The sequence below is a fragment of the Hipposideros armiger genome, unplaced genomic scaffold (genome assembly GCF_001890085.2).
Source record: "Hipposideros armiger isolate ML-2016 unplaced genomic scaffold, ASM189008v1 scaffold_57, whole genome shotgun sequence".
NCBI classification, from domain to species: Eukaryota; Metazoa; Chordata; class Mammalia; order Chiroptera; family Hipposideridae; genus Hipposideros; species Hipposideros armiger.
The window spans coordinates 495,450-514,814 of record NW_017731407.1 but is presented as its reverse complement, the minus strand read 5'-3'; the positions used below and the strand labels follow the sequence as shown (position 1 = coordinate 514,814).

General features: G+C 34.1%; 1 protein-coding gene across 1 annotated transcript in view; it reads left to right on the top strand.

The window, feature by feature from the left end:
• ADGRV1 (adhesion G protein-coupled receptor V1) overlaps positions 1 to 19,365 on the top strand; it is a 548,236-nt gene that overhangs the window by 357,991 nt on the left and 170,880 nt on the right. Inside the window, exon 79 of the mRNA XM_019641108.1 lies at positions 2,134 to 2,312. Coding sequence (XP_019496653.1) covers positions 2,134 to 2,312 — 179 coding nt within the window. The remainder of the gene's footprint in view (positions 1 to 2,133; positions 2,313 to 19,365) is intronic.

The window sequence follows — 19,365 nt, the reverse complement described above, 5'->3', positions numbered from 1 at the left end:
AACACTGCATGTATAAATCTAACAAACCATTAACACTTGTCTCAGTCTTATCTGAGCCTGTAATAAAGGTCAGACAACTGCTGAAGGGTCAGTGATTCTAACTGATGGAACTAATATCCATCCATGTAAAAACAGACATATTGGAAACGTCCCGATCTTTATCATGATGAATCGACTTGGAAGTCATTTACCAATCCGTCCTCTCTTTCCTGATTCTTCCACCACAGAATTACCATGCTATATGGACACACACAAACATCTATTTAAAGTAAATAATTAGTATTTTTATTCTAGAGATGGTCTAATCCTTACTTTGCGTGAATTTTCACTCTCTAACAGGCCGTATGGATCACCTCAGCACCAGACACTTATACAGTCCCTCTCATTTGTGTCCACTCCCTATATTAACATAGAAAGAGGGGTGGAACCCCCCCCCTTGGATCTAATAATTTTTAAAAAGAAGTTAGAACAATCACGTAAGCAACAACTCATAACATGCTTCATAATTACAGATATAAGTTGATGTGCATAAAGATAAGGAACACTGACAGGAAATAAAATTCAGAGACAAAAATCTCCAAGTAACCAAACATTTTTATCCTTTCCTGGTTTAGCCCAGTCAATACTAATTCCTCAAGGCTAATTTGGTTCAGATAGAATCTTACTTGGAAGTCTTAACAAAGAGCATCTGAAAGCTTTCCAACAAACATTAAGCATGCTTATTTATCACATGGGAAGAGTTTCTATTGTATCACTGCCTATTTTTGGTCTTAAACTATTTATGTTGTCTTACATACTATCTGTCATCCTAATAGGAGATTTAGGGGAGGTGGTAACATTATTCCAGTGCTAACTCTGTGCTCATCACTTTGTATGTAATATCCCATTTAATCTTTATGATAACCTCATTGTACACAGGAGAAAACTGAGGCTCTGGGAATGTTGGTACTTGTCCAATGTTATTCCACACGTATCTGTGTGTGTGTGTGTGTGTGTGTGTGTGTGTGTGTGTGTGTGTGTAATCTATACTCATACTCTTTACACCATGTGAAATTGAGGATTTATCCAGTGAATAAGTATTACTGTGTGAAGCATGTGTGACATGACATTTAATGTTCTTGTATTAAATTATAATTTAACATAAATGGTCCTTATGGAAAGAAAACACTAGAAAGCAGAATATATACGTTCTAGATTTGGCTTAGATATAAGCTAGGGGTGGGATTTGGACCCAATATTTCCAGGCCTCTGTTTCTTTTTTCTGTCTATCGAATGTGTTCTCTCACCCCTCTCACCACTCTCTATATACTTGTCCCTTTTATATTTTTCTCTTAATATGATAAAAAATAACAAAATATAAACATAATATAAGATAAATATGCCCTGTAATTACTTTTCCCACTTGTCTGGAAACTAAGGTTCCAGAAAGTAAGTTCCACCCCCATCTCTTTCATTGTTATATCCCAAGTACCTAGGTGGTCCCTGAAATTTAGTAAGCACTAAATCAATGTTTGTCAAGTGAATGAGCGAAAAGGAGAGATTATAAACTGAAAAGGAAAAACGGCCACGAAACCTACCTCAGCACAGTACTTTTCTCTCTGAGCAGTCATTTTCTGTTTACTTGTCTGTATCTCCTGCTAGGCGGCCTGAGACTGGGGCTGTCTTCACAGTTATATCCCCTTTCCCCGGAGCAGTGCCTGGCTCTGACGTATGATAGGCTGTCAGTAAATAAAAATTGTCCACGCGTCTGCAAATGTAGAGCTCCTTACTTCATTGTCATCATGAAATTGTTCACCTGGGAAATAGGCTTGAATATCATTCTATGCTTCTTCAAAGACACATTAACAGAACAGTCACAGAACATTATGAGATTAAATCAAAGCAAATTAAGGAAAATAAAAAGTACAACAAATTAACTGTTTCCCAGTTTTTTCAGACTTTTGAGGTATCCTGAATTTCTTGGGTATATGAAAGAAAGCATGTATGAACTAACTAAAAAGATCAACTCAACACTTTAATTGTTAAGTGGATTCTAGCCTTTTGCTGGCCAGTAACTCTTTATGAGCCAGGTGAGTTTGTGTCCCATGCCATTAGACCAGGCCTGTTCATTCTATGTTCTGTTTCCTTCCTTAGTCTGTGAATTTCTGGTACGTACTGGTGATGAATGATGAACACACAGAGAGGCGATATCTGCTGTTTTTCCTTCTGAGTTGGGGACTTCCAGCTTTTGTGGTGATTCTCCTCATAGTGATCTTGAGAGGGATCTATCATCAAAGCATGCCACAAATCTATGGACTCATCCACAGTGACCTGTAAGTACATCCAGGCAGACACTGCCTTCTCAGCCTTCAGTTACCAGGCAGCTTTATTAGCAGGTGGCGGAAGCAGTTGACTAAGAGTATGACTGGAGGAGTACCAGGAAGACCTTTGCTTTCCTGCCACACAGCTTGAAGCTCTACTTCTTCTAACTGGCCCTTTAAATAAGAAACTAATGCCTCTGCAGTTCCTTTAAGCAATTGAATTTTCTCAGGTTAGTTGCTGTATCAAAGAGTTCACAGTAACTTGTATATTAACATGATTTTAGTCTATTAGATTGAGACAAACAAAAATACCTAGTGAAATCAGGGAACTAAGAAAATTTTGATAAGAAATAATTGAAAAATTTAGAGTGTGGCACATTAAGAAGTCCAATGTTTTTTGTTTGTTTGTTTGTTTTTTGGGGAGGGGGCAGCACCATCATTCATAAGACCCCTAAATACCAAAAGACTGTATCAGAGTGAATTGAGAGTAGCTGTAAAAATACATGAGAAGGAGACAAGGTCTGCTGGGTCCTTCTTATATATTTGTATTAAAGTACACTAGTACTCTTGAAATCTAACACATTTTTATATGCACATGAGTATACATACCTTAATCCTGAGTCTGGTATCTTACAGCTCTGAGGACCACTCAGTCCCTTTTATTAACTTCACATGAAGGGGAAAAAAACAAACCAAAACACACATTTGTAATAAAGCTTAATCAGCTCCTTTGGTGTAATGAGGACTAGAAGAAAAAGTAGCATTTCTAAATAAGAAAGAATTGCCTATTCACAATCATATGAGGACAGTATTACCTTATTGTCTCACAGGTTATTGTGGAAATAAAAATTACTTAATAGATGTGAAAAATCTTTGAAAGTAAGAACATTATATAAGAAGATCATTTTAATATTACAGTTGCCTCTGATCAATTATGATTGTCCATTATATACTTAACTTGTTATATCAGTGTATGCAAAAGTATTTCACACATGGGCAGTCACAGACATATACTCCACACCACATTCAACCAAAGGAGACTAACTGTATAATACACACACACACACACACACACACACACACACACACACGCACACACACTGAGGTACCATATATAGTAATTTTGTCTTTTTATTGAGATTCAATGAGATCCCCTCATACTGGTTATAGTATTATAATATTTTTTTGTCCACAGAAAATTCAAAAGCCTAATTGTCTAGAAAGGAATGATCGTGTCTTTTCAAAATTATGTTATGGCATTTTACTACTCTGGCATTAATTTAAAACTTGGGCTGCCATGATAAATTTCAGAAAGTTCTGCATCATTCTTTGTCAGAAACAAAGTGACCATGAGACAAGCCCTGATGGCCAGCAGCCCATTCCTTTCATGAGCTCCCTGGCAAGACATGACTTATTTGGTGGCAGTTTTAGCATTGCATGTGTACCCACCCAGGTTTGATAAATGGGACCTTATTGAAGTGATGTTAGTTCAAAGAAACTCTCTTGATGTTTCTAAAAGGATTTTTAAAGAGAGAAATAAACTTTTATGCAAGAATGTCCAAATCGACTGACTCTTAAATTATTTGCCTTCTGAGTTTTCTTGCAAAAAGTTATTTATGTCCAGCTCAATTATAATAAGTGAAATGTAAAATATATTAACCTGCACCTGTTTTTAATATAAGATTATTAGACCAAAAGTGACTAACTTTTGTAAGCATTGTAGGCTACATTTCTCCTTCATTCACATATCCTAACTCATTCCCAGGTGGATTTATTCCAGTTTTTCAAAAGTTCTGTAATTTTCTAAATCACTTTAATCTCAATATACGAATATAAATTACTACATTATTTATATAAAGTATTTATGTAAAATATTGTATACCTATATCATTTAAAAACATTTTATTTCTCTAGAGATAATAGGATTTGTGATTATGTAAAATAATAGCTCATCTGTTGTGCAATAGTTACTTCATAATACTAAAAAATTTATTTTTAGTGAAGAATTTTTGTTGCATAGATCTCTAATGCATTAATATATACAAGTTGTTATTTTTTAAAATATTTTTGTTACTGAGATTACGTTAATTTCATGAAAACATTTAGGAAGTGATTTCTCTTTTCCTATTAGCTGAAAAAGCTTGCAAGTTTGATGTTATTTCTCTCAGTATTTGGAAGACTTCACACATAAAGCCATTTAGGCCGCAGGTTTTCTTTGCAGGAAGACTTTTATTTACAGATTCCTTTTCTTTAAAATATATAGGACTATTCGTATTTTCTGTATCTAGTTCTTTCTGAGTCAATTTGATAAACTGTACTTTTTCTATGAATGTTTTCATTTTACCTAACTATTCAAATATTTTAATGTTTTTAAGATCTATAGTGATGAATCTTTTTTTCATTCTTAATATTGATCATTTCTGTCTTCTCTCACTTTTTTCCTCTCTTGATCAGTCTTGCTGGGGGTTTATCAATATTATTGTTCTTTCCAATTTAAGCTTTTGACTTGATATTCTATATTATACGTGTGTTTTCAATTTCATTAATTTCTACACTCATCTCATCTTTTTAGTTTTATTGCTTTTACTGTCTAGGTTTTATCTTTTTTTTTTTCTTATTGTGTGCCAGGCACTATACATTTATTTATTTTTAAAAATTTTCCCCAGTGTTATTGAGATATAATTGACATATATTGTTGTGTAAGTTTAAAGAGTACAATGTAATTATTTGTTACATGTATCAGTTGCAAAATGATTTCCACAATAGGGCTAGCTAACCCCTTCAAAATCTCATATTACCTTTGTGTGTATGTGTGATAAGAACATTTAAGATTTACTCTCTTAGCAGCTTTCAAGTATATAATACAGTATTCTGAACTAAAGTCACCATGCTGTACATTGGATCTCCAAAACGTATTCATATTATAATTGGAAATTTGTACTTTTTGACCAACATCTCCCCACTTCCCCTACCCCCAGTCCCTGGAAACCACCATTCCAATCCCTGTTTCTATGAGTTCCACTGGCTTAGGTTCCTCATAATAGTAAATCATACAGTACAGTCATGTACTGCACAATGATGCTTTGGTCAAAGATGGACCATATTGCAACAGTGGCCCCATCAGATTATAATGGAGCTGAATGTCCTGGAAGAAATGGAAGGATATATGCTTCAGGAGGGATTTTTTTTCCTCTGGCAAGAGAAATATCTGTGAAGATAGATTCCCTTTCACTCACAGCACCTCAATTCTGAGTGCACTGATTGCATCCCAGTCAGTCAGCCACTCACCTGTTTCATCTGTTTCAGAACAGAAGAGCCTGTCTCCCTAGTGCTGTGTATTCAGAGGGCACTACAACCCTTCCAGATCTAGCATGATGGTCATCAGAGTGCATTGCTGTGAATTCTTTGTTGCGGACCTAAGATCCTATACAAGGACACAGGTCCACAGGAGCTACCTTAATAAGTATGAAGCGCCGCTACCACTGTGGTAGAAGCATTCTATTATAGTGTGGAGTCAGCCTATCCCTGTACTTATAAAATATTTTCAGGTTGTATTGATGAAAAGCATAGATACGTTTTATTTCTTCCACTAATTCAATGCCAGAGAGAGCCCTTTGTGCCAGACAGGGTCAATGGAACCAAAAACAAATTTCCAATGTAAAAATATTGAGTCTTCAGCTCTATACCCTCTTCCTGTTAAACACCCTCTTTTTTTTCTCTTTTTTTATAATGCATACCACAAAGTTCCTTAATCTGACCACTGCTCCAACATGCAGTAACCAAAACCACATTACCATGACAATCTCATGTTCCTTTATTTCTCCATCTTGATTTCTCATTTCTGCTGATCCTCACTATTATGGTGATCAGTTTCTCACCCAGCCAGTTTCTCCTCGATATGTCCAACTAGTCCAGCCCACATCCCTGTTTATGGAGCAGCACTGACAACTTCGATGTTCCACTTCTGACCCTGTCAGAAAGAAGCAGGGGTAGGGTTTGTGGGACAGTGTTTATAACGTTTACAGCAGTGGACAGTAACATCCTTCACAGTCACTCCTCACTCACTCACTGACTCACCCAGAGCAACTTCCAGTTCTGCAAGCTTTATTCATAGTCAGTACCCTATAAAGGTGTAGTACTCTATATTTTATATTTTTTTATATTTTATACTGTATTTTTACTGTACCTTTTCTATGTTTAGGGATGTTTAGATACACAAATACATGCCATGTGTTACAGTTTCCTACAGTGTTCAGTACAGTCACAATCTGTACAGGTTTGTAGCCTAGGAGCCATAGGCTACTGCATATATAGGTCTAGTAGGCTACACCATCTAGGTCTGTGTAAGTACACTCACTGTATGATGTTTGCACAATGATGCAATTGTCTAATGACACATTTCTCAGAATGTATCCCCTTCATTAAGTGATGATGACTGTTTGTCTTTCTCTGTCTTGTTTATTTCACTTAGCGTAATGCCTTCCTTTTTTTTCATGGCCGAATAATATTCTGTTATACCTTCTTTATCCATTCATTTGTAGTCAGACACTTAAGTTGTTTCCATTTCTTTGCTATTGTGAATAATGATAAAATGACTATAGGAGTGCAAATATCTCTTTAAGATCCTGATTTTATTTCCTTTGGTTAGATGCCCAAATGTGGAATTTCTGGATCATATGGCAGTTTTAGTTTTAATTTTTGAGAAACCTCCATATTGTCTTCCATAGTGGCTTTACCAAATTACATTCCCACCAATCTATGATCTTTATTAGTTCCTTCTGCTAATTTTGGGCTTAGCTTGTTCTTTTTCTAGTTCTTTGAGGTGTAAAGTTAGGTTATTTGTTTTATATCTTTTTTCTTACTGTAGGCATTTACCACTACAAACTCCATCTTTTAACAGTTTTTGCTGCATCCCATAAGTTTTGATATGTTGTGTTTCCATTTTTGTTTGTTTCAAGACATTTTATTTATTTCCTTTTTGATTTATTCTTTGACCCATTGGTTGTTCAGGAGTGTTTAATTTTCCCATACTTGTGAATTTTCTAGTTTTCTTCCTGTTACTGATATCTGGTATGATTCCAGTCTTCTTAAATTTGTTAAGATTTGTTTTGTGACCTAATATATGATCTATTTTCAAAAATATTCTGTGTGCACTTAGAACAATGTTATTCTGTAGCTGTTGAATGGAATGTTCTGTATAATGTCTTAGGTCAATTTGGTCTAAAGTATAGTTCAAGCCCAACATTTCCTTATTGATTTTCTGACTGGATGATCTATCCATTGTTGGAAGTGGGACTACTGAAGTCCCCGACTATTATTGTGTCTTTGTCTATTTCTCCCTTCAGATCTGTTATTTGCTTAATATATTTGGGTGCTCCAATATTGGGCACATATATTTATGACTGTTTTATCCTCTTGATGACTTGATCTTTTTTTCACTACATAATGGCCTTTTTTATCTCTTATTACAACTTTTGAGCTAAAGTGTAGCTACCTCTGCTCATTTTTGGTTTGCACTCAATGGAATATCTCTTTTTCATCCCCTCACTTTGAACTTATGTGTATCCTTGAAGCTGAAGTGACTCTCTTTGTAAGCAGCATATAGTTGGGTCTTGTTCTTCTGTTGTTTGGGGTGTTTTGTTGTTGTTATTGTTGTTTTATTTGTTTGGCCACTTTGTGCCTTTTGATTGAAAAATTTAGTCCATTTGCATTTAGAGTATTTATTGGTAGGTAAAAATTTACTAATGCTACGTTATCAGTCATTTTCTGGCTGTTTTGTAGTTCTCATGTTCCTGTCTTTCTCTCTTGCTGTGTTCCTTTGTGAATTGGTGGTTTTCCTTTGTCATATGCTTTGATTCCCTTCTCTTTATCTTTGGTATGTCTCTTGTTGATTTTTGCCCTGTTGTTACCGTGAGACTTACATAAAACATCCTCTAGAAATAACTGCCTATTTTATGCTAACAAGTTTGACAACATGCAAAAACTCTACCCTTTATTTCCCTCTCTCCTTTTATGTTTCTGATGTCAATTTACCTCTTTTTACAGAAATAACTTTATTGAGAGTACCCAGAGGTAGCCTCTATTGAGTAGTTAATATTGTCTTTGGAAGTAGTCACCTATTTTTCTTGGATTGGCTTCTTGGCTGCTTTAGGTAAAGGACGTAAGATGAAGGAGAATCCTTAGCCTTATCATGCACAATACAAAGGAAAGAGAATATCAGACTGAGTCAAGAGCCACAGTGGAAGCAAAGGGAATATGGCCCTGAAAATTGTCCCTAAATAGATAGTATGCCATTAATCTGAGATCACAATTATATGACTGGAATGATAGAGTGAGAATGAATATCATAGTCCTGCCATACAGTGAAGACATTACTTATCTCAGTAATCTACCTCTGATCTGCAAGACCCGGACACATCAAAAAATAACAATAACAGTAAAAATCACACTATAATGATGATGGGTTGTTTTGTACTTCCAAAATAATTGCTCTTTTTCTTTCTTGCTAATTTATATAAATTCAAACTTAAATAAAAATTAGGAAATACTTTTTCAATAACTATTATGTGCAAAGGCTTAAGTGAATTCTCTTATTTAAGCTAAGAATGTGTTCTCTCATACTGAAAAAAATGCATAATGTAATTTTAAACTGATTACAGTCTTTTCGTTTTTCAGTTTCTTAGTATTTCAGCATTATGTTTTACTTTAGAAGTTCTTAACAAATCTTAATTATAACCTTCTGATTATCCTGCTCCTGAACTGAATTAGTCATTTTATAAATTACTCAATGCTCTGAAAACAAATCTAATTTTGCTAGCTATATTAGAAAAAAATGTTAATATAGAGGACAAATCTGTGCTTTCTAAATTGGAACTAAGTAGAAGTAATAGTGCTGTATGAGAGGTACGATATTATATGAATATTTTCATTAAATTACTTAAAAAAGAGAATCGCAAAAAATGTTAATATAAGAAGCATGTTTACCTATTGTCTGATAATTAGAGAAAATTGCCATAAATCTATGGAAGAAGAGTGTTGTAAGGAACCTCTTCATGGATTTTCTCAGGGGTGTGTGTAATATTGCTCATGGGTAAGTGTGTGTGTGTGTGTGTGTGAGTGTGTGTGTGTACACGCATACAAATAGCAGCTTTAGACTAGCATTTTCCATTTATTCAGAGCTCCAAAATAAAGATATGTTGAAAGTATTCTTCCCCACAAGGTCTTAGCATTATAGAATCAAGAAGTTGGAAAATATCTTGCTTCCCTCAATAAAGTTTCTGGCAAGTCCCCAAAAGCATATCATAATTAAGACCCCTGTTCAAAGACCTGTTAGCTCTTTGAACTTTTTATTCTGAACATACTCAGTTTATTTGATCTTTAATGGCTACTGATTGTACAACTCATTCTACTAATACCTCATTCTCTCATTTTGTCTTAGCTTTCTCTCTCCTAGCAACAACCTCAGCTTTTCTGACTACTGCTTTATCTTTCTGAGAATAATTTCAACTGGTGCTCTGACTTACACCCCATCATGGCTTCTCTTAGTCCCTGGATCCTTCTCTTCACACTTAAGGTGGAATCTAGACATAAAGAGAACTTTTTAAGTCGTTGAATTCAGTCCCTACACAATCCTTTAGTAATCTTTACAACATCACTGGCAAATGTTTATTCACTTTGTATTTGAACTCCCCTGTAAGAAAGAATGTATTTCTCCCAGGACTTTTTGACATAGAGTAGAAATCTTTTAGACTCTGGCTCAATATCTAATTGCTGGGTTCATATCAAAAAAACAAACAAGAAACAAAAGATAACCTTATATTTCAACTCGATAATCCTTCAGATTGGTACAGTTTTTGTTCCAAGCTAAACATTTCTGATTTGTTCAAATATGTCCTCATATAGCATGCTTTTACATCTTTTTACTATCTTAGTATCTCTCCTCTATACTTGTTCTATTTATCTATATCACTCTTCTTCTTTTTTTACACTTTATTTTTGGAAGAGTTTTATACACAGAAAAGTTGTAAAAATTATCAGAATTCACATAAACCCTTCACCCAAGGTACATACATACATACATACATATATAATCACAGTACAGTGATCAAACCCAGGAAATTAACTATGATAAAACACTGTTAACTAAACAAGAGACCTTGTTTTTTCACCAGTTTTCTGCACAATGTCTTTTGGATTTTTTTTCTGTTCCAAAAACCAATGAAGGATTCCACATTACTTTCAGTGGTTATGCCTCTTTCATCTCTTCACATCTTTTGTTTGTTTGTTTTTTGGTGGTTTTTTTGTTTTTTGTTTTGTTTTGTTTTGTTTTTTAACTTGAGATGACTATGGGTCAGTTATTTTATAGCATGTCTCAAAATTTGGGTTAATTTAATGTTTTATCATGATCAGATGGAGGTCGTTCTTTTTTCTGAGAATGTCAAAGAGTATTCAAGTACAAGTTTTTTTGTGTGTACATGTTTTCAATTCTCTTGGGTATATACCTAGGAGTAGAACTGTTGGGTCATATGATTTAACTAACTGCTTTCAAGATTCTGTCTTTGTCTTTGTTTTTCAACAGTTTGATTATGATATGTCTAGGTATGGCTGTCTCTGGTTTATCTTACTTAGAGTTTATTGAGCTCCCTGGATGTGTAGTTTAATGTTTTTCATTAAATTGAGGGAGTTTTCAGCAGTATTTCTTCACCTATTCTATTTGTGCCTTTCTCTTTTCCCCAGGACCCTGAGCATGCATATGTTGATACATTTGATGGTGTCCCACAAAGCTCTGAGGTTCTGTTCAGTTTTCTTTTATTGTTTTTCTTTCTGTTCCTCATACTTGATAATCTTAACAGACTTATCTTCTTATTTACTTATTCTTTCTTCTACCTGCTCAGAACTGCTGTTGAGCCCCTCTACTGAAAATTCCATTTTAGTTATTGAGCTTTTCAACTCTAGAATTTCTATTTTTTTCTTTTTTTCAGATAATTTCTATCTCGATATTGATGTTTTGTAGTTGATGAGACATCGTTCTTATACATTCATTTAGTTCTTTAGACATGGGTTTTCTTTATTATTTTGAACATATTATAAATAGCTGATTTAAAGTCTTTGTCCATTAAGTTTAAAATCTGATTTCCCACGAACACAGTTTCTATTGATTGCGTTTTTCCCCCATATACAGACCATATTTTCTTATTTATTTGCATGTCTTATAAATTTTTTTGAAAACTGGACATTCTAAATAATATAATGTGGAAAACCTGGAAATCATATTCTCTCTCCTCCTCAGGGTTTGTTGTTGTTTCTGCTTATTGTAGGAGTGGTTGTTTGTTTGTTTATTGAATTTTACAATTTAATTTTATAAATCTGTATTTTTTTTCTATATGTGGTCACTGAAGACTTTATTCTATTAGCTTAGTGGTCAGCTAATTGAGAGATATTTCCTTAAATACCTGGAACCAAGAAATCTCTTGGTATTTGCCAAGGGGCTCTGTGTACATGTTGACACCTGACTTCAACACTCCACCAGGCAGTTGACAACTCTTCCTTACAGTTGTCACTTCACTTCTTGCTTACATAGACTCTCAAGGCCAACCAGTGGTGAGAGAGCCTAGAGCCTTCCCAGGTCTGCCTGAAGCACAAGCACAGCCTTGGGTATGCATGTGGCTTTCTAAATTCTCAGGAATATATCGGAGCTTTTCAAAGCCTCTGTGGCCATCTCATGCCCCAGCTTTTCTCATATGCTTGCTTTGTCTGTTTGCCCCAAGTTGTTATCCACTGGCTCAGGGAACCATGAAGTTAAATCACTTACCTTAAATTGTTTATAATTTTAAAACCCTCCTTGTACCTTCTTACGCTTCACCCCCTACTCAAGGATCAAACTTTGCATTAGCTGGGCTCTGAGGTCATACACAGAGAGCCTTGCAAGTTGGGGCTTTCTTTGGAAATGAAGCTTTGAAAGTACTACCTCTGCATTTCACTTGCCACCCAACCCCCTTCCATAGTGGCTACCAGACTGTGTCGGGAATATGGTTTGTTACTTTTCAAGGTTATGTGAAACTAGAGCAGGGTATGAAACTAGAGCAAATTAAACCTCTATAAAGCTTGCTGTTCTTACCAAGATTCAGCCTTTGAAGGGTTTTGTTTGTGTTTTAAAATGAAACTTCCTGGATTTTGCTGTAAACCTTTGGTTTATTCCCAGAGTGCTAAGAAAGTTGATTCCGAAAATTTTTGCCAGCTTTCTCATTATTTTTATGGAGCAGAGAATTTTCAGAGTTCCTAATTCTACCATTCTCTCTGTTACCCCTCTTCCTCAGTTTTTAAGAGTTATTTTTATATATTACAGATATTGCCCTTTATCTATGATGATTTTGGAAGATACTTTTATCACATTTTATTTATAGTTTTTTTCCATGCACTTTTTAAAATTAGTTAAATTTATCTTTTTTTTCTTTTATTGCCTCTGGATTTTTACTTGTAGTTAGAGAGCCTTTCCTGAAACTAAAATTAAAAAGGAATTCTCCCATGCTTTCATTTGGTATTTCTATAGTGTAATTATTTTTTTATATTTAAATTTCTAATATATTTGAATTTTATTCTCTTTTGTATGATATGTGGATGTTTTACATTTATAAAAATTTCTACCTAGTTGACTTAATACTATTTACTCCAAAGCTCATATTTACACCAGTGCTTTGAGATGTCACCTTTATCATATGCTACATTTCTATGCATACTTGGGTCTATGTCTAGACTTTCTATTTTATTTCACACATCTTTTTATCTGTTCATGTATCAATCCCACAATTTTAATTATTGAGGCTTTTTAGTATGTTTTAATCTCGTGATAAGGGCAGTTCTCCTCCACACTCATAGCATCTTTTTCCTTTTAATTGTTTTCCTGGTTATTTTTTAATGTTAACTTACTAATGGAAACTTTATGTCAAAATTGCCTAACTCCATAAAATAGTTTCTTGGTGTTTTTATTGGGACTGCATTGAATTTATCATTTAACTTAGAGAAAACTCCCATTTTTGTAATGGTGAGTCATCCTATCCAAGAACAAAGGTTATATTTTCATTTGTTCAAATCTAGTTCTGTGTCTTTTAGAGGCTTTTACAATTTTCTTGGTATAGATTTTGAACTTTTCTCATTAAATTTATTTCTACAATTTTAATCTTCTTAGTTATTGTAAATGTGGGGTTTTTTCTGACCGTTATATTCTGTTTATTATGTGTAAAATGAAGACTATTGATCTTTGTATACAAATTATACATTCTTCTAGTTTACTGAATTATTTTATTGTTTGACTTAGTTTATCATTGATTTTCCGGGTATTTCCAGTGATGCTGTTATAACAACTTCAAATAGAGGTTTTTTACTTTTTCTTTTTCTTCTTCTTTTTTTAACCTATTATGCAATTAATTGATTTTTCTTGTATGGTTTCATTGACTAATATCTGTGGTACAATGTTGAATAGTGCCTGAATAGATAATGGTGATCCTTGCCTTTTTCCTGGTCTTAGTGGATATGCCTCTAGTATTTTCCCATGAAATAAAATATTTACTTATTTATATATTCCCCATTAAATGAGATATTGACATTAGGAATAATATATACATATTACATCAAATTTAAAGTATCTCTTAATTCCTATTTATTTTCTTGAGTACTCTAATTGTGAATGGGTATTGAATTTTGTCAAACGCTTTTTAACATCTTTGGGGACAACCATATGATTTTATTAATGTAGCTCAATACATTAATATGATATATGATATTGTTAGATAGAACATACCTAGAATTCCTGGAAGAAATCCCTCTTGGCCATTATATTAATGTTTTAATATCAAGTGGGATTCTCTTTATTTATATTTCATTTAGTATTATTATATTACTGTTCACGAATGATGCTGGTCTGTAGTTTTCTTTATACCTCCTTTATTTGGTTTAAGTAACAGTGTTTTACTTACTTTAAAGAAGGACTTTAAAAAGTTTTTCTTCCTTTCTATAGAGCATGAAAATTTTCTGTAAAATTGACCTGTTTAAGTTTTCTAAGTCAAATGGGAACAATTTTGGTACTCTGTATTTACCTAGGAATTATCCATTTCATGTATTTTCAAATTAATTTGCATGGAAGACTGCAAATCTTTATCATGTCTTTATGATATACCCACAAACATGAAATTCTGTCCTCCACAAGTGATCTCACCATAGTGACCTGGTTTCACCAATGTCAAAACAGCATGACAGTTGTTCTTGTTAGGCGCTTGTAGCTATGGATAATGAAGGAAAGGCACATAATTACCTTAAAATGTGTCTAGAATAAATTTGTCAGTATTCAGTTTAATTTGAATAATAATTACAAGGGATTTTGGATTCTGTAGCTTTGTCTTCATGGTAGTGTAATACTTAAAACACACTAGTAAAATTTTTAAGTAAGAAAAGTTGTCATTAGGAGTCAAAGATGAGAATTTCCTATGATCAATTTAACATTCTCAGTTAAAGAAGCCTTAGAGTCATTTTACCTGTCATAATTACTGGAGAAATTCATAGATATATTACCTCCCTCCTTCTCTTCAGAAACCATTCGTTGAACACTATTTATATAAGATAACAGAGGAAACAATTCTACCATGTCTTGGATTTGAGTTAAATTATATGTTATTTAACACTCATTCAAGCTCCACCTCAAATATCCTTCTGTGTAAAGGAGATAGTATTATCAAGTAGCATCATTTTGTATAAATAATATTTATTTATTGTTGTAGCCAATTGACTTTTTAAAATAAGCACCCATGGCCAGATGCTTTTTAGACTCTTATTTCTAGTTTACAAGCATCCAACTTGAAGAATAAGTGTGCTTAACAACTAGAGCACCCAGGTACTGAAATGTATAGACCTAAAAAGGGTATACTTTAGCAAACTCACTATACTAAATATGTCTGGAGATATGACTGTAAAATTTCCCTTGATTGGGTGTAATGGAAAGAACAGAGACTTTGGAGGTAGATAGACAGGAGTCAAATACTGGCTCTGCCATGTTCTAGCTCTGTGACCCTGAGCAAGTTACCTTTTGAAAGTTTGAATTTCTCCATCTGAGGAATAGGTGTAATAAAAGCTGTGTCATAGGATTGTGATGTGGATTGAGTGTGATGATGTATGTAGAGAAACTGCATGTGCAGTGTCTGACAAGAGGGGCCAATCATGAGAGCCTTGTGTATCAATGAGTCTGAGAATCTGTGCCTCATATGAAGTAGCAATTACATGTAACCTATCAGACAAGCCTGGCTAAACATTATTGACCCTATAAATTCCTGAAGGGCAGCTTGCCATTTTACTACCTATAGTTATTCTGAAACTATAATTTAAATTATTTCTATCCTTTTCTTTTGCATCTTTGACATTAGGATTATAAACAGCATGCCTGTTACTACTTCTGAAACGCAAAAACTTTTATCAACCTAAGTTAGGAGTTTGTTTTGTTTTGTTTTTGTTATAAGTGAGAGGGAAAAATGCCTCTAAAGCTTGCAATCTTCTATACTGGATACTGTCTTATTTAATTCTGAATGATATAACAGAATGCCGTAGACTGACTTAAACAATAAATATAGTGGACCCTAAGAAAGAAGATACCTACCAAGAAGGGCTCTTGGTGGCTAACTAGGCTCAAATTTAAAAGAAAAGCCTAGCAACCATTTCAAAACAGAGACCGCTCATGCAAACCACACTTAATGGAGAAGCCTACACTAAGCTGCCTGCCTTCTACACTGAACTGCCTGCATGCTCTGTGTTCCTGCCATCTGAGCCAGCCCTTATAAAGGATTTATAGTATTTCAACCAATAGGACTGGGGCTTTCCCTGTCCAATCAGAGCTATGCACTTCTGTTTCACCTCAGCATCTTCACTGACCAATCAGAGAGGCTCCATTCTGACCAATCATGACAGTGCTTTTTGGACCAATCAAACTGTAAAGGTTTGGAGTCCTCATTTGCATGAGGATGGACCAATCAGGGACCCGAGGAGGGGATTTCAGTCTGTAGATGTCATCTCCTCTCTGGCTCCTGTAATGTACTTTCCCTTTCCACTGAATACTGAAGACTGTTTTTTCCTGACTGGAGCTGAAACACCGAAGATTAAATACCAAAGAATTCCTGTTGCACCAGAGCAGAGCAGAGCAGATCTGTCTAGTTGGAAAGGGACCTGGCCCCAGGGCCTCCTCACAACCAAGCCGTTTCATAGCCATGCTGCTTCATAATTGATCTGTAACACTATTGAGCTGTTCCACAACTGTACTGTTCTCACAGTTGAGCTGTTTGCTGTGAATAAAGTTTCCTTCTTTACTATGCCCCAAAGTGGGAATTCCTGTTGGTATTGAATTGATGGCAATGATCATCATTTGATATTTATTTCTCACAATTCTGGAGCCTGGAGGTTCAGGTCAGAGTGCCAGCAAGGTCAGGTTCTTGGTGAGGGCCCTCTGGCTGGTTATGTCCTCACATGGCCTTTCTTGGTATGTGTGCAGAGAGAGAGAGAGAGAGAGCCTGAGTTTCCTATTTTTATAAGGGAATTAATCCCATCACAAGGCCCAATCTCATGACCTAATATAATTACCTCCCAAAGGTCCCACCTCCAAATACATCACATTGGGGATCAGGGTTTCAAGATAAGAACTGGGTGGGGGGGGGTGTGAGGGAGAAGGCAAACATTCAGTTCATAACAAGCATTTTTAAAGTTTAAAATTAATAAAATAAATTAAATTTTAATACAATCTGAAGTGAAAGAATAAGTATTAATTTAGTTCTAGGGAGTCATTTTTAGTAAGGCCATCAATCATAAAAAGTAGTAGAACTTTAGCCTCATTTATGTTGAAAGATGAGGAACTATATCCTTCCATCTCCACAAATAATTAGATATATCCTAATATTATCCTCAGAGAGTAGTGTCATATAAATATTTTTATTTATGATCCTCTATTAGAATCTGTAATAATTTGTTCAAGACTGAGTACTTACTATAACAATATTATAGTAATATAACCTAACATCCAACCTTCTCCCAAAGATACTTAGTATACAGAGGGTGTAAAAAAAAAAGTATACACGTTTTAAGAAAGGAAAAATCTATTAAAATTGTAATACTCAGTATCAAAAGATGAATACAAGTCACATTGGACTTGTGCAACTACAAGAGTTGCTCAAAGTAGTTGCATTCAGCGTCCAGACACAAACTACTGCTTGAGTAACATTGATAATGTTGACCAAAGTGTCCACTTATATACATTTTTTTGGAACCTCCGGTATTTTTCTTATCATTTTAATATATTAATACTTATGTACACACATACTCACACACACATAGACACAAACATACAACAAAAATGGGATACTGTATATATTTTCAATTTCTTATTTATTGGACAGTTTTATATCTCAGTATCAGTCACATTTTGTATGAATCACAATCATGCTATAATATTCTATTTATTTAACCAACACTCTATTGGTGTACTTTGGGACTGTTTCCAGTTCTTTATAAAATTGTTGTAATGAATATCTCTATATGGGTATCTTTGGATACTTGTGTTAATATTTTCCATAGGATGAATTTTGTACAGTGGATTTGCTCAGTCAAAGAATACATATATAATTTTTTACTTTAAAAGACATTACCAAAGTGTTTTCCAAAATGGACACACCTATTTACTTTCAAATCACAGATTATGGCAGAGCTTGTTGTCCCACGTCTGTGCCGTCTCTGGGCATCATAAATTTTTTTTCAGTGTTTGCTAGTGTGAGATAGATATATAGATGTAGATGGACGGATCTATGGGATTGTAGGCAGACACATATATATGTATGTAGTTACTTAAATTTTCATTTCTTTAATTATTATGATGTAGTCACTTAATTTATTATGTACCAGATAGTATATTCAGTGCAGGATTTCATTTATCCTCATGCAACCCTATGAGTTTGAATATCTTTGCATAGGTTTGTGTTGCATTTTTATTTCTATGAATTGCATGTTCATTTTCCTGCATTAATTTTCCTAATTATTTGTTCATGTTTTCCAATAATTTAAAAAGTAGTTTTTGATCTTGTTTTTTTTTTCCTTTTTTCTAAGATGGGGTGGGCTGTATTAAGGCTATTAGCATTTGTCTCTGTTGAATTTTTATTTCTCTATTAGTACATCTTTCTCCTATCCATTTTAAAGGAAAATTTACATTTTAATGTATGAGACGAGCTTTTGTGTGATATCAGACTGTTTCAGAGAATTACTTAAAGTATTTTGTTTGGTAATTAAATTTTTCAAGTATGATAATAGTACAGTTAACATGTTGAGAACATTTGAAGTGATTTACTCAGGGTCAAAATGGTGAAAACATATTGCCACAAGAACCTCAGTCTGTGTCCATCCTAATTTATCAACTATAGGCAGAATCAGGAAGACTAATGATTATATTTTCATGCCAAGTGCTAAGAACTTAGGCATTTGAAATATCAAGCCGAATAAAGCATTAGGAAAGAGGTCATTTTAAAACTGCAGGTGTTAGAGTTGTAATGATAGAGATGCTTATGAAATTGCATTTCATCTCACTTATTATCTTTAAACAGATTAGGGAGAAAGTTGGTCAGCTTTTCTTCAGATGTTCTATATTACAAGGTATTTTGCAATCTCTCAAAAACTCTCATTTGGAAAACTGAAAAAGCTTATACAACCACAAACGGTCAAGTATATATCAGTTCAGGAAACAAATCAGTTGTTTATAGAGGAAGTGCTGTTGAAGACATCTCTAGTGAAAATGGAAATGCCCATAAATAGGATACTTATCAAATAGGATACTTAGTACAACTTAAGAAAACCATTCCTGGCTCAAAGGGATTTTCTGACCATTGATTTTGTGGTTGTATTTTCTACTTTGTAGCTTCTCAGGAGCAGGATGTGTGTGCTATTTTTCTTAAAGTGTTATTTTCTTTGATTTTATAAAATTAATCAGTGTTTGTTTTAGAAATTATGGAAAGCATAAAAATACAATTTTATTTTTTTATTTTTAATTTTTTTT